Source organism: Paroedura picta, chromosome 1 (assembly GCF_049243985.1).
Source record: "Paroedura picta isolate Pp20150507F chromosome 1, Ppicta_v3.0, whole genome shotgun sequence".
NCBI lineage: Eukaryota > Metazoa > Chordata > Lepidosauria > Squamata > Gekkonidae > Paroedura > Paroedura picta.
This window is the reverse complement of record NC_135369.1, coordinates 70,193,032-70,207,951: the sequence shown is the minus strand read 5'-3', so window position 1 is coordinate 70,207,951 and position 14,920 is coordinate 70,193,032. Positions and strand designations below refer to the sequence as shown.

Here is a 14,920-nt window from a genome sequence, read left to right as displayed (position 1 = left end):
GTGTATATTATGATAACCATATAAAGATTGCCTAAAGAAGCAATTCTATGCACATTCACCTGGTATTAATTTCTATTGAATGGGATTAATTCTGAGTAAATTTGGCATAGGATTGATCTGCCTGTATCAAATAAGAGGGAAATCAATATCATAAAAAGAAGAAAATGTTGATGGTAGAGTTAGGTGAGAACAATAATTATAATTTATAACATTAACATTACATAAAATGCAGATGAGAGCAACATATTAAAATATATTGGAAGTGATGCTGCACTTCACTAAACTTTAATGGTATATAAATAATACTTGTTTCATAATTAGAAATGTAATGGCCTGGTTATTATCATGACTGTGGAGGAGTACATTGTTAAAAAGGTCATATAACTTTGGTGCTTATGATAAGATGAGAGAGAATATTATAGTTTAGCACCACTTATATAAAGTATGGAGGGGAGAATTTTCATAGCTGCAACATATATAGCAAGACACTTCAGTCCAGATGAAAAACTGGAGGATTATTTATTTTATTTATTTAGTATAATTATTTAGCATAATAATATTCTACCTTTTTCTTTGGACAGACACAAAGTGGTAAATAATACACAGAGAAATAAGCCACAACAAAGGGGGAGGGAAAGCTTCCAGGGATCAAGCAGAACATCTCTCTCCACCAACTGACTTCCTGCCCATCTCTAGACCCAAGTTAGAGGCTAGGAGCCAACAAGAGCCCTTTAGGCTAGCTCTTGTCTTTTGGCTTATATCTCTGGATATACTCAGGCCTCATATGTATGCTTGTGCAGAGGAAAACAATCTCAAGCAAGATATTTTTCAGCTGCTGCTATCTATCAGATGCCTCTCTAATTATTTCCTGGTCACTGATTACATGACCTAGTGCTATAGTTTCAGGACCTTTGAGCTTCAAATGTCATGTTTTTGTATGGCTGCATACAACTGGCATCTTACTTTCCTGCCTTCATCAGCCACTGTGTAAGCACAGTGGGTCTCTGGAAAGATGGTCTGATTATAGTCCAAAAGTAGGAACTGCAAAAATGTATTTACATGTCAGTATTTCCAATAGGGGCCATAAATGGCAGTTTTGGAATGGATGAGGTCTAATAAACTTAAATGTAATCCTGACAAAACAAAGGTGTTATTGATGTGGGGAGGAAATCTGACCCAGGAACTGGAATATCTCCCTTTCTGGGCAGGGTTGCACTTCACAAAGTGAGCCAGTTTGTGGCTTGGAAATGCTTCTTGATCCAGGCTTCCTTTTGCATAAACAGGTGGCAGAAGTGGCAAAGGGCATGTTTCATTGCCTTCAGCTTGTCACTGTAGTGTATATTCTAATAACATCTCGATTCAGTCACTGAAAGTACTCTCTACATGCTACCCATGAAGACTTTCCAGAAGCTGCAGTTGGTATAGAATTCTGTGGCTACAATGTTGATTGGAGTAAATTGTAGGGAAAATAATCATTCCAGCCTTGTTCCATCTACATGGGCTCCCAGTTTCCTTCCAAGCCAAGTTCATATTATTGGTATATACCTTAATGTCTTATATGACTTGCGGCCAAACTAAAAATCTGCCTGGTATGGAGGTTTGGGTTGGGTTGCCACCAATATGCTGATGACACCCAGTTCTTCCTCCTGATGCATGGCCACCATGACTCTCCCCCAGAAACATTAGCCTGGAGGCAGTAATGAGGTGGCTCAAGCTAGGCAGGAAAAACTCCTGTGGATAGACAGGAAAGGTCCAATCGAAGAAGCGTGGCCCACTCCGCCAGGAACCTGGGAGTGATTCTTGAGGCCTCCCTCTCAATGGAGGCTCAGATCATGACAGTAGCATTTTACCATCTTCGCCAAGCCAAACTACTAGCACTCTACTTGGCCCCGGTACCCCTAGCCACAGTGATCCACACAACAGTCACCTCTAGACTGGACTTCTGCAACTCACTTTATGCTGGCCTGCTCTTATCCATGATCCAGAAACTACAGTTGGTCCAGAACGCCGCTGCCAGGGTCCTCACAGCAATACCTTGGAGGTCCCACATCCAGCCCATCCTCCAGCAGCAGTGCTGGCTTCCAGTTGAATTCTGGATCAGGCTTAAGGTTTTGCTTATCGCCTTTAAGGCCATACACGGTCTGGGCCCAGTATACTTCAGTGATTGCCTCTCCGCCTATATCCCTCAAAGAGCCTTGCGTTCTAACACCTCCAACCTCCTGGTGGTCCCTGCCCCCAAGGAAGCCCACTTGACCTCAACCAGGGCCAGAGATTTCTCCATCCTGGCCTCCACCTGGTGGACCGAGCTCCTAGAGGAGATCAGGGCCCTGATGGAACTTGAGCAGTTCCACAGGGCCTGCAAAAGGGATCTCCTCCACCAGGCATTTGGTTGAGGTCGACCTAAACCACCGCTTTCTATTGGCCCCCAAGCCTCCCTCCTATGACAACCACTACAAATTCACTCAACCTACTGGGCCTGTTTGAGTTGAACTGTTGCTCTTTTCAGTTTCCACCATTCTTTAATGTTATTGTTGTTATCACCTCATTATTACTACAAATGGAGTTACCTGTATCATTTCTTGTTTCGTGTAAACCGCCCTGAGCCTTTGAGGAGGGCAGTATATAAATACAATAAATAAATAAATAAAATTCCAGTCATCTCCATAGGCTCAGTTTTGGATGTCCCTACCATCTCAGCCTAGATGGGGGCAGCTCAAGAAAAGGCTTTCTCATTTGTGGCATAAAAACTTTGGAATTCCCTCCCCAAGGAGATTCATCTGTCTCGCTCTCTCACCATCTGCTACCAGAAGGAGAAGACTTTTATATTCTTCAACGTTAAAAGTTTGGAAGCAAGTCAGTAATGTGTCAGTAATATGTTCTATAAGAGCTTGAGAATAACACAACTGCCTAATTATTCATATATTAACCATGAACAATATCAGGAGTATGCTAAATGATGATTTGCTACCATTGTCCTCCCAAGGCTAGCTAATACTCTGAAACTCCATGTTTAAAGGTTCTTCTCTTAATCTTATCCTGGAAAAAAATATTATAGGAGAGTGAAAAAGAAAGGGTTTAATCAGGAAGAAAAAATTCTGTTCCCATTTTAGGTCTTGCACAGTCTGGTTCCTGGGGATGCTTTGATGAATTTAACAGAATTGAATTACCGGTGTTGTCAGTAGCAGCTCAACAAATTTATATAATTTTGACAGCAAGGAAAGAAAGGAAGAAGCAGTTCATATTTTCTGATGGAGATGTTGTAGATTTAAACCCAGAGTTTGGAATTTTTCTGACAATGGTAAATTTATTGATAAGGTTATAAATGTTCCATTCTTGATGGGAGACAATTAATCATATGTCTGTTACTAGGCATACTTGAAAATAATTAATATGTGTACTTAATTACTATGTCTACAATAGCAATATATTTGCAAACATTATATTTATTAATATTTCATACATATTAACTAATAATATCTAGATATGTTGGTAGTTGTATGCCTTTTCTTACTGTCCTAGGAATATTAAGAGTATATAAGCCATTTTTGTGAGTGGTTTGTTAGTGGAGATAATGGCCATTCTTGCAGTATGACTATACTCCTCCCTTCAGGCTTGCTGTGAAGGGAGCCTCTAATAGCCTCTGACTGTGTTTCTGAGAGCAATGCAGGGGAGTCTGTGGACATGTGTATGCTTTCTTTTTGAGGGTGGAGGAAAACTTACCATTCTGCCTAACTGCTGGCAGGCAGGGAGGTCATAGAAAAGCCCTAGAGTGCCGCAAGCTACGTTTAGCTATTGTTAGCATGACTTTCTACTCTTTCAAGAGATTCCTTAATAAGTTGAAATTGGTCCTTAAATATAAAAACCATTGTCCCTTGAAAAAGCTGTAAGGCAAAACGCATCGGGACTTGTGTGAAATAATAAGAATAAAGAATTACTGAAGAGAGAAGACTCTATATAAGTCCAATTTAGATATTTTATTGCCATAGTGGTTTCCCAGTACATCTGCAATTTTCTATATTTGTTTCTTCACTGGGACCCACCCCTCCCAGTTCATTATTTTTGCACTCTCTAAAGCAGTCATTTTCGCCAGGGAAGCTAATCTTCTGCATGTGAGGGGGGAGAGCTTTCCTTTCAGCCTAACTGCCTGGAGATGAGCTATACTTCCACGGGATCCACAGAGGGTGGCATCCCTAAATCTCAGTGGAAATCTCACCCCTCCAAAGCAGCCATTTTTGCCTGGGGAGCTGATCTTTATAGTCTGGAGATGAGCAGCAATTCCAGAAGATCTCCAGGCCCCACCTGGAGTTTGGCCATCCCTGGCCTGGAAATATTCCTTGAGGTTTGCAAGTGGGACCTCAAAAATGTGTGATGCCACCGCAGCCACCTTACCAGCCACATAGCACCCCTAACCTATTTCAGTTCAAGAAAACATTGCAGAAAGGATTGTAGGTTCATGTTCTGGAATTCCACACTACTTGGGTGTGCATAAACCTGACTATAATCAAGACTACTATGCACAGAAGGACCTCCTCTTAGGGTTGCCAGCTTCCAAGTGAGGCACTAAACCCACACCAAACCATGAGCTGGTGCCCATTGCATTACAGAATGCAATGGGCTTTACTGCTAGTACATATATAAAATCGGTAGCAAAAGGAATTTCATTTTTAATACTATGTGTATTGCTTCAGAATATTTACAATGTAACATTGGGCTGCAGTCCAGCTGGAATAAGTAGGCCTTTGCCAATATAACTGAGAATTTCTACTAATACATATTTCAAAACAAAACTCCCTCCTAGCTTAACCAGGGTTAAGTAGGACCACTGGTAACTACAGTTGTTAAGAGTGGTGGCTTCTAATATGGTGAGACAGGTTTGAATCCTCTCCTCTCCATGTAGGCACCTTGGGCTAGTAACAGACCTATTCTCACAGAGCAGTCCTGTCAGAGCCCCCTCAGCCTCACCTACTTCACAGAGTGTCTATTGAGGGGAGAGAAAGGGAAGGCAATTGTAAGCTGCTATGAGACTCCTTTGGGTAGTGAAAAACCAATTCTAAATCCTTTGCATTTATTTGTAGAATCCTGGCTATGCTGGACGCCAGGAACTGCCAGAAAACCTAAAAATTCAATTTCGAACTGTTGCTATGATGGTTCCAGATAGACAGGTATTGTTTATCACTATGTTGTAGAAAATCTATTGATTTGAATTATTTGTTTATTCCTGTATTTATGTACTGCCCTTCCCCAGTATACAACATTCTTTGCTTTAAAAAAAAAACCTCACTTACAAATGTTGATGTAATTCTTAATACTGTATTATTCTATTTCAGATAATCATGAGAGTGAAACTTGCAAGTTGTGGCTTTATTGAAAATGTTATATTGGCTCAAAAATTCTTTGTTCTTTATAAGCTTTGCGAAGAGCAGCTTACAAAGCAGGTAAACTTATAGTACTAGTGTATCTTTGCGGCAATGAACTGCAGATGGCAATAACAGAGTGGTTCGGTTCAGCAAGCCAAAGACCTTTGTAGGAACTCCGAAGGTATCTTCTGACATAATCTGACCTATACATATAAGGAGGATTGCTTGCTGGGTGTACTTCATTTTCATATTTGTTTATGTATTTCCTGCCACTATTGAAGATCGCCTCATGGTGGGTTACAAGCACAATTCCCCTTGCAAGACAAGACTGAGAAGAAGTAGGAATTCAGCAATTCAGCAATTCTCTCCCTACAGACATTGGTTATTTGTCTATATTCCTCCTTGGTTATAAGGTCCTCCTTCCATTTCTTAAAGGAGTCTTTTTATTATTCAATTCTTTTGAAAGCTGTTTAAGGGGCCATCTTGGTTTTTTAGATTCCTCCCAGTTTTGCTTCTTAAGGAAATTGTCTTTGTGCCTTCAGTATTTCACTTTTGAGAAACTCCCAACCGTCTTGGACTATAGATAAGTACCTATAATGTTATTTATTGAGAAGGAAATAGGGGCTATCCTGCTGAAGGTCAACACTGGACTTCAAAAAGAAGTACAAAACTCAGGAAAGCATACCATAATTTGGGCAGCTAGTCTGTTAATATGATTACGGGGCTTTTTTTGAGAGCAGAAGTGATCAATAAATGACTTTTGTGATGAGTTTCATTTGCACTACAAGAATGAGAATTGATCTCTACTATAATTTTACTATGAAGAACTGATATTGTAAATACATAGCCTGGTGTTTTTTTGAGAATTGTGTTGCCTGCTTTTATTGCTATGTGCTAATCTGATGAGGTATCTTGTTCAGTATCTATTTCTTGGTAATGGCAATTTATTTCTTGATGCAGTCAAGTGTAGCATGATGGTATGTCTTCAGCATGCATATTTATTAGTTCTCATATCTACATCATGAAAGGTATTCCTCATGAGATAGAGCAAACAAAATCCAATCCATTTGGAGAATTGGATTGTAATGTTTATATATGTCAAAATATCCACATTAGCATTATATCTTTTTACAAAAGAAATTATTATTCATGGATATATTTGGTAGTTTTAAATGTTCTTAATTTTCCTAAGATTCTTTATTTTGCAATGTGTAAGTATGATGGTCCAGCATACATTTCAGAGCCTGTCATTATGGGTGCAGCATATCTGGAGAACACCCAAAATTGATGAACTTTTTGGTTTCCATTTTTAGGTTCATTATGACTTTGGACTGAGGAATATCCTTTCAGTGTTGAGAACTCTTGGAGCTCAGAAAAGAGCCAGACCAGATGACAGTGAATTGAGTACAGTCATGAGAGGGCTAAGGGATATGAATCTGTCTAAACTTGTAAGAATCAAATCTGTGTGCTCCACATGGTATTTAACAGACATTTAATCAGCTGTTGGCTTTTGTGCTTTCAGTGGGAGACTTACGTATTTTGGTTCTACCTCTCAGAGGACCGGTTGTGGAACCTGACACCAGAACCTTTTAAAACCTGCATATCTATTTTCATAGAGGATGCTTACAATACAAGGCTTTCAGATTATGGCATCCAACCTTTAACATCTAATCTGATGAAGACTTCTAGAGAGCTCAATAGTTTGCATACGTATTATTTTGGTTGGTTCTAATTAAAAGAATTACATAGGCTTTGTTTTTAGATTTTGCTCTGAGCCCATGCAGCTACCTTTAAACTGTATGGATAGCTTGACATTTAACAAGTCTTTTCAGTGCAGAACATGCCATTTCACAATCAACAGATTTGTGTCTTTATACAATTGTTTTGTCCCTCTGTATAGAGTGCAACCTAATAGCCTCTTTTTATAAACTGCTGATTCTAGATCAAGGCCATGCTGTGAAGACTCTTAAGCATTTTATTTATTTGTTTATTGTATTTGTATACCTCCTTCCCCTGAGGCTCAGAGCGGTTCACTTGGAACGTAAAGAACAATACATTGAACTCAGTTTTGTGTAAAATACAGCAATAATAATAACAACAACAACAGCAGAGAATAACAATTTAACAGGATAACAATCAAACAGGTCCATGGTTCAGTTCAGATGCATGGATTCCTGGGAGGGAGGTTCAGGGGCCTAGCAATTTTCTGGTTCCAGTCGACCTCAACCAAATGCCTGCCAGAAGAGTTGCCTTTTGCAGGCCCTGTGGAACTGCTGTAGTTCCAGAATAATGTTTACAATATACACTTCCACATCTAGCTTTGGCTAATCTAGCAAAAAATGGTGAGCTAATGTCTTCTGTAGGGCAAAATCCCCTTTTCTAATGTTTTGTCAACATAATGTCTCTATAGAAAGGCACAGTAATTGTTCAATCTCTTTGGATTTTTTCAGCCCTGGGAGCATCTGGGAAGGAGTAGAGTGGTCTTTTCACTAAAACCCCTTAGTCAGAATGGCACTTAGGCATTTATGTCTTCTATAAAGTTCCCATGAACTTTCCCTCTGGTTCTTAGAAAGTGAGCACTCTGGGCATGTACCACATCTTTCTCCCTTTCTCACACACATGAATCTTCAGAAATACTCCTGTGATCTCCCCTTACAACTAGATCATGGTTGCACCTTCTCTTCCCTAGAAGGTTTCTCTTCATACTTTGGATTAATTTGGGAGTATTCACCTGACTCCCCAAATTCTCTCTGCCAAATTACTACTCTAGTTGCCAGATACTGTGTTGATTAGCTCTCAATAGAAAATCTAGTACTATCACTAAAATCTCTCCTCAGATAAGTTTTTCAGCTAATTTTTTGAACCAGACCTTTCTCTGAACAGTCTCAAACTGAACTTAACTGAACTTCCAGACCATAGCTAGTATAACAACTCCCATTCAGCTGTGGCTGGCCAATCAAAGGGCTCAGAGCCTGATGCCCTGGCACAAAGTCTAGTCAGGATTTTTTGACCCCTCATTCATTGCTGCTGTTTTTCAGCAAATACAGCCTCATTTTCTAGGGCAAAATTCCTTTTTCTGACATTTTGTCAACATGATGAGACTATCGAAAAGCAAAGATATTATGCATTTCAACATATTCTAAAGCATACTCTAAAGCATATTATTATTTTAAAGCACATTCTAAAGCATATTATTTGAAAACATATTATTATTTCTAGGTGGACGAAGATGAACCCCTATTTCTTAGTCTTATCAATGATCTCTTTCCCGGGTTAGTGCTGGACAGCAATACATACGTTGAACTTCAAGCAGCTGTTGCAAATCAGGTTGAAGAGGCAGGACTGATTAATCATCCACCTTGGAACCTTAAGCTTGTACAGGTACAGCATAATACATTTTACAGTTTGAAGAAGGAAATAACATAAACTAAGCCAATTAGTGACATTTAACACTTTTTTAGTGAAGTTTAGCATGAAACCTTTTCCATATTGTCTAATCATTAGAACTATGAGATATAATTGTCTCTAGAGGGAACAAAAGCCCAAGGGTAATGTTCTGTAACTTGTAGTATGCATATGACTATTAATACACAATCCCAGTGTAACACCTGGTATAAGAAGACTAATAAACCCAAGTGGTTATTGAACTGTTCCAACCCCTGCCCCTTTTTAGTTGTATGAAACTTCCAAAGTGCGCCATGGATTGATGACTCTCGGACCCAGTGGATCTGGAAAAACAGCTGTGATAACTATACTTATGAGGGCAATGACAGAATGTGGATATCCTCACCGAGAAATGCGAATGAATCCCAAAGCTATTACTGCCCCTCAAATGTTTGGCAAACTGGATACAGCAACTAACGATTGGACAGATGGAATCTTTTCCACGCTGTGGAGAAAAACCCTAAAAGCTAAAAAAGGTATGCCAAATACAGTGATTTATACAGCGTAGAATTACACACTATTGGTAGTCTGCTGACATAGATTTACAGTTTGCAGATTATTAACTTCTTTCATAAAGTAGACATACCCTGAATATATAATACATGTAACTTTAGTTCTAAAAAATTGTAAAGTGCTGTTGGAAAATAAGTATTACTAGCTGTACAGTTGTACAGTTGTACAGATTTGAGACCTGTTGATTTCAATAGGGTTTTAAGCAGTGTGTGCAATCCAGAGCTATTAAGAGCCTAAATCCACTGTGAGAATACTGTACTGTTGTTGTAGCTATTCTGTGTCATATAGAAATGAAGAAGAGCTAGTTGTTTTATACCTTGCTTTTCACTACCTGAAGGAGTCCCAAAGTTCTTTACAAACATTTTCCCCTTCCTCTCCCTAGGGCAATAAATGAGTGAAAACATATTTGAAAACCACGCAAAATTAAAAAATGCTCTTATGTACAAACTGAACATGTCAGGGAGAAAATAGGGCTAGAATTTTATAAGATACGAGTCCTCTGTGTATTTGAAATGCTAAATTCATTGCATTCCACTAACAAAGCCTCAATTTGGTTAATTGCCTTCTGTTCATGGACATTTTTTTTTTTACAAATCCTTCCTTCCTTCCTTCCTTCCTTCCTTCCTTCCTTCCTTCCTTCCTTCCTTCCTTCCTTCCTTCCTTCCTTCCTTCCTTCCTTCCTTCCTTCCTTCCAAAAAAACCCCAAGGTGAGTAACAAACAAATATTACTTAGAAACTGGCCTGAAAGCAGGCCAGTGTAAGGATCCTGGAAGTTTCTTCCTCCCGCTTTTGTATAGTGGTCAGTTCCTGATAGTGTAGCCACTGAACTGGGCTGGCCTGTTAATCTATATGACCAATGCAAAGCATGGAGGGAAGTGTTTCATAATTGTTTCAGTGATGATCTCATAGGTCACTTCTTCTGTCATGTCTGGTGCCATTAGGTCTTGACCCAACTCAAGAGTTGCTGCTTCACAGACACTGAGTAGCATGTTTTTTTTTTGCATTTTGGCTTCCATTATGTCATTTGCTGCCCGGATAAAGCTGGGGCAAGTGGCTTATCACTCCCATTTGGAAGGGAGTGCTGGGAAGAACTCTTCAATGTGGCTCCCAGTGGCCATGATGGTAGCTGGTGCTGTGCACTCCACACAGGTTGGCACACAATGGCTCTTTTGGACAGTCCATCCCCAAAGGCAGGGCACTGATGTGATTTCAGTAGTCCCTCCTCAGAAAGCAGGGAGTAGGAGCGTTTTCAGCAGTCCCTTCTCTGAAGGCAGGGAGCAGAAGCGATTGGAATATTACTAGCCAGGGTTGCATCCCATCCTCGTTGCCAGTATTAAATCATGGTTTCAGTTAGTCACAAAGGCACCTTTTAAAAATAAACAACTAGCAAACCCTGAATGCAGAACAACAATAACCTGAAACTTATATACAGTTTAACGCATCAGCCCAAGTCACTTGATTGGCCATTAATAGATGCCTTAGATTGGTCCATAGAACTGTCCAATGAGTACATAGTCTCTGGTCCCCAGTAAATCACTGTGCAGTGTCTCTGATCCCAGCCCCTGGCTCCAAACTCACTGCCTACATTAGACCACATTCACAACAGGGGCCATGTGGCAGCTGCCTGGGCAAGCTTGATGGCGGGAGCTGCCTTCTTTCTCCCTCACCTGAAGAATCACAGGAAGCCTGATAATATCTTTTTATTTACTTGTTCATTTTGCAGTTTTATACTCACTGTGTAATCCCTACCTCTTAATTTCCAGGAGAGAATATTTTCCTAGTTCTTGATGGCCCTGTGGATGCCATTTGGATTGAAAATCTGAATTCAGTGTTGGACGATAATAAGACTCTCACTCTAGCAAATGGTGATCGGATTCCCATGGCTCCAACTTGCAAGCTGCTTTTTGAAGTTCATAACATCGAAAATGCTTCTCCTGCTACAGTTTCTAGGATGGGTATGGTGTATATCAGTTCTTCTGCCTTAAGCTGGAGGCCAATATTGCAGGTACATTTAGCAGTGAGGGCTGTTCTTTTTACAGTTTTAATTACAATTATTGAAGGGGTTTATGCTTACTGATGTCTGCTTATTTATAGGGTTGGCTAAAGACACGGACTGCACAAGAAGCGGATGTGTTGTTAGGCTTATATGATAAAGTATTTGAGGCAGCATACACATACATGAAACTAAACCTTTCCCCCAAAATGGAGCTCCTGGAATGTAACTATATTATGCAGGTATATAAATTATTGGTGTCTCAGTCCTTTAAAATAAGTATGAGCTTGCTTTCTTGACAATATTAGATATCTTTAATCTAAACCTGATATTATTTTGGAGAGGAGCAATGCATTCTGTTCACCTGTCTTTGATTTCACTGAATATCACATTGAAATTTTATTTAGCAAAAAATAAACGTATATATTTTTTCCTTCTATAAACATTTCCAGTCGATTAACCTTTTAGAAGGTTTGATACCTTCAAAGGAAGAAGGAGGCATATCATGTTTGGGACATCTTCATAAACTGTTTGTGTTTGGCCTGATGTGGAGTTTAGGCTCCCTTCTAGAACTGGAAAGCAGAGACAAGTTGGAGGCCTTTCTTAGAAGTCATGAAAGCAAAATAGATTTGCCGCAAATCCCTAAAGACACCATACAAACAATGTATGAGTTTTATGTCAGTGACTGTGGTAAGTTAAAAAATATTCTGATTCTTCTTATTAGTATATATTATTAATTGTGTTTATGGGGGTTATCTTTTCATCATGTTCCTAAACACATTTTGTTGATACTATTGAAAATTTCAAATAAATGTATTTGAGTTAACAGGCTTAAGTTTTCAGTATCAGAATAATGATTCATGCTTTCTGTCTCTGGTAATAAGAATCTAATCATTGAACTGGCTTTAGGATACTTAGGGCTGATCCTGCGTTGAGCAGGGGGTTGGACTAGATGGCCTGTATGGCCCCTTCCAACTCTATGATTCTATGAGTCTATGATTCTATGAACTAAATAATGCACCAATGTTTATTTGAATGACTTGGGTAATACATTAACTATTATTACTGGAGAAAATTGTCTTATTAAGTTTAAGATGAGAAAGTTATGTAAAGGTCATTAAGTTAAGTAATTGTTCACTGGGTCCTGTAAATTTACTCATCCCAATTTACCTCTAGCAGGTTGGCCATTAATAGGGGGAAGCAATAGGGGAAGGGGGGAACAGCTGGAAAACTACTAAAAACAGTTAAGAGGTGGGAGCAGAATGGTCCTAACTCTTAGCTGTTTTAAAGGCTTTATCTATCATCTATCTATCATCTATACTGTATTTATATACCACCCTTCTCAAAGGCTCACGGTGGTTTACATGAAACAAGAAATGATACAGGTATTCTACAATACTGTTTAAAGGGGTTGCACAAGAGAGGCCAAAACAACTGAGTCTGTGGGAGCAATCTCTACATTGGCCCAGCTCTCTTGTGGCCCTTTTGGGCTTTCTTATGCAGCTTTTAAAAACTGGCTCCTTTTACAATAGCATGTCCGAGATGATGGAGATCTGTGTGTTATATAGTATAATAAAGTATTTATTTAAAAGAAAATGTTCATACAGATACTTTGGCACAACACTAGACTGAGCAAGAGTTCTAAAAGAACTAGGTAAAATGTGAATTCTCTGTCTCTCTTTTTATATATGTCCTAAGAGATTATAAAATATAAGAGGTTCCTTAGCTTATGCAGCTGCAAATCTCCATTACTATTTCCATTACCATTTCCATTAGCCTGACACTTCCTTCATCTCTCCAGGAGGCCGCATGTTTAATGGCCACTCCTCCAAATTGCAGTCCTGTCTCCCCAATCAGCTTCATACCCAAGAGCCTTTCTCTTTGCTGCAAGGAGACTGTCCAGTCTAAAGTCCTCCAAAGCTCTGTCCCCTGCTTGGAGAAGGGGGAAGGTCCTGACTATTGTATTTGGCAGGACTGATTACCATTTCTTAAGAGGCCGTTGCAGTGCACATGGAAAGCCATTGACTAATTTCCTCCTTCCTGCCTAATCTCTGTTCAACTGGGGGGATTGGGAACATATGGACATGGACTGTTAAAACACTCAGTTCCAGCCTCCATAGAAAAATTGCATTTCTTCACCCTGGTATATCCAAATATATCCAGGATTTGGGGGAGATCCCCCCCCAACAAATCTCAGCTTTCAGGTACTATATATACTTGCATATAAGTTGACCCGCATATAAGCCGAGGCACCTAATTTTACCACAAAATCTGGGCAAATTTATTGACTCACATATAAGCCGAGGGTGGGAAAAGCTCCATCATCACAAGGTCTTCCATCCAGCCCCCCCCCCAACAAATACAGAAAAGTCAAGAGGATGAATAGCTGCTGGTTTTTGTACCCCGCTTTTAACTAACCAAAGGAGTCTCAAAGCAGCTTACAATTGTCTTGCCTTCCTCTCTTGATGCCGGACAGCCTGAGAGAGCTCTGACAGAACTGCTCTGGGAGAACGGCTCTAACAGGAGAACCAAACATTGACCACCAGGCCAGCAAACCAGAGCAGAACAACAGTTCCCCAAGTTGGCAACTTACTACAACAAGTACAATAGCTACTAAACTGGGAGAATGGACAACTCTAACTACAACTGCAGTGCTCCCTCTGAACAAAACAGTGAAATAAAGAGCTGTAAAACTGAACACTGAAAGAACAAAATGTAAAAATCAATTTTTAAAAGAAACACAACTCCAAAAAGAAAAGGCAAACAATGCTGCCCCTCAGATAAAAGAAAAAACACTAGGAGAAAAAAACCCAGTAAATCCCAAAACATCCTCAAAACCCACCCCACCCCACCCACAGAAACCAAAAGTATAGTTTGGAAGAAGTGATTAAGAAGAGGAAGAAGTGAAGGCAAAAGGAAAAAAATATCAGAGACCCTCAGTCAAACTGTTGATGTCCTACAAGAGCAAGCTCAGCTTGCAGTAGGCATTTGCAAAAGGCAATGGAACGAATGGCTGGCTGGAGCAGGCTTTTATTTCAATTACCCTATAAGCCGAGAGGGGGCTTTTTCAGTGTGAAAAAAGGTGCTGAAAAACTAGGCTTATTTTCATTTTAGGTAGATCTGATGGCACACCCTAGTCATTAATGTCTGGGTTTTTCTTATAAGGCAAGAAGCAGCAGGCCTAGAAAATGCAGTACCCCATTTCTTCCTTTATCTCTTGCCATTCTCCTTTATAGTCACTCACAGTGGAGGTATGGCAGATAATGCTTTACAATGTATTGTTCAGTGAGTGTAATCCTAGTGTTTTTGTCTTCTTGTAATTCTGACTTGAGGTCTCCTATCATTATTTTGTTCCTTTTAGGCGACTGGGAGCACTGGAATAAAAAAGTTCAGGAATATGTTTATCCCACAGACAGTATTCCAGAGTATTCATCTATTCTGGTTCCAAACGTTGATAATGTTAGGACACAGTTTTTGATAGATACCATAGCAAAACAACACAAAGTAAGTGCCTTATATCTGAGCAAAGGGACATAAAATGGTACAGAAAGGTACTCTACTCTAACTTGGAAAGTGGACTTGATCAAGCAGAAAATCTAAAGCACCCATGATT

General features: G+C 39.6%; 1 protein-coding gene across 1 annotated transcript in view; it reads left to right on the top strand.

The window, feature by feature from the left end:
* DNAH8 (dynein axonemal heavy chain 8) overlaps positions 1 to 14,920 on the top strand; it is a 201,985-nt gene that overhangs the window by 90,989 nt on the left and 96,076 nt on the right. The window contains exons 45-54 of the mRNA XM_077342050.1: positions 3,111 to 3,298; positions 5,076 to 5,162; positions 5,328 to 5,435; positions 6,671 to 6,805; positions 8,577 to 8,738; positions 9,031 to 9,277; positions 11,078 to 11,319; positions 11,409 to 11,549; positions 11,760 to 11,997; positions 14,669 to 14,811. Coding sequence (XP_077198165.1) covers positions 3,111 to 3,298; positions 5,076 to 5,162; positions 5,328 to 5,435; positions 6,671 to 6,805; positions 8,577 to 8,738; positions 9,031 to 9,277; positions 11,078 to 11,319; positions 11,409 to 11,549; positions 11,760 to 11,997; positions 14,669 to 14,811 — 1,691 coding nt within the window. The remainder of the gene's footprint in view (positions 1 to 3,110; positions 3,299 to 5,075; positions 5,163 to 5,327; positions 5,436 to 6,670; positions 6,806 to 8,576; positions 8,739 to 9,030; positions 9,278 to 11,077; positions 11,320 to 11,408; positions 11,550 to 11,759; positions 11,998 to 14,668; positions 14,812 to 14,920) is intronic.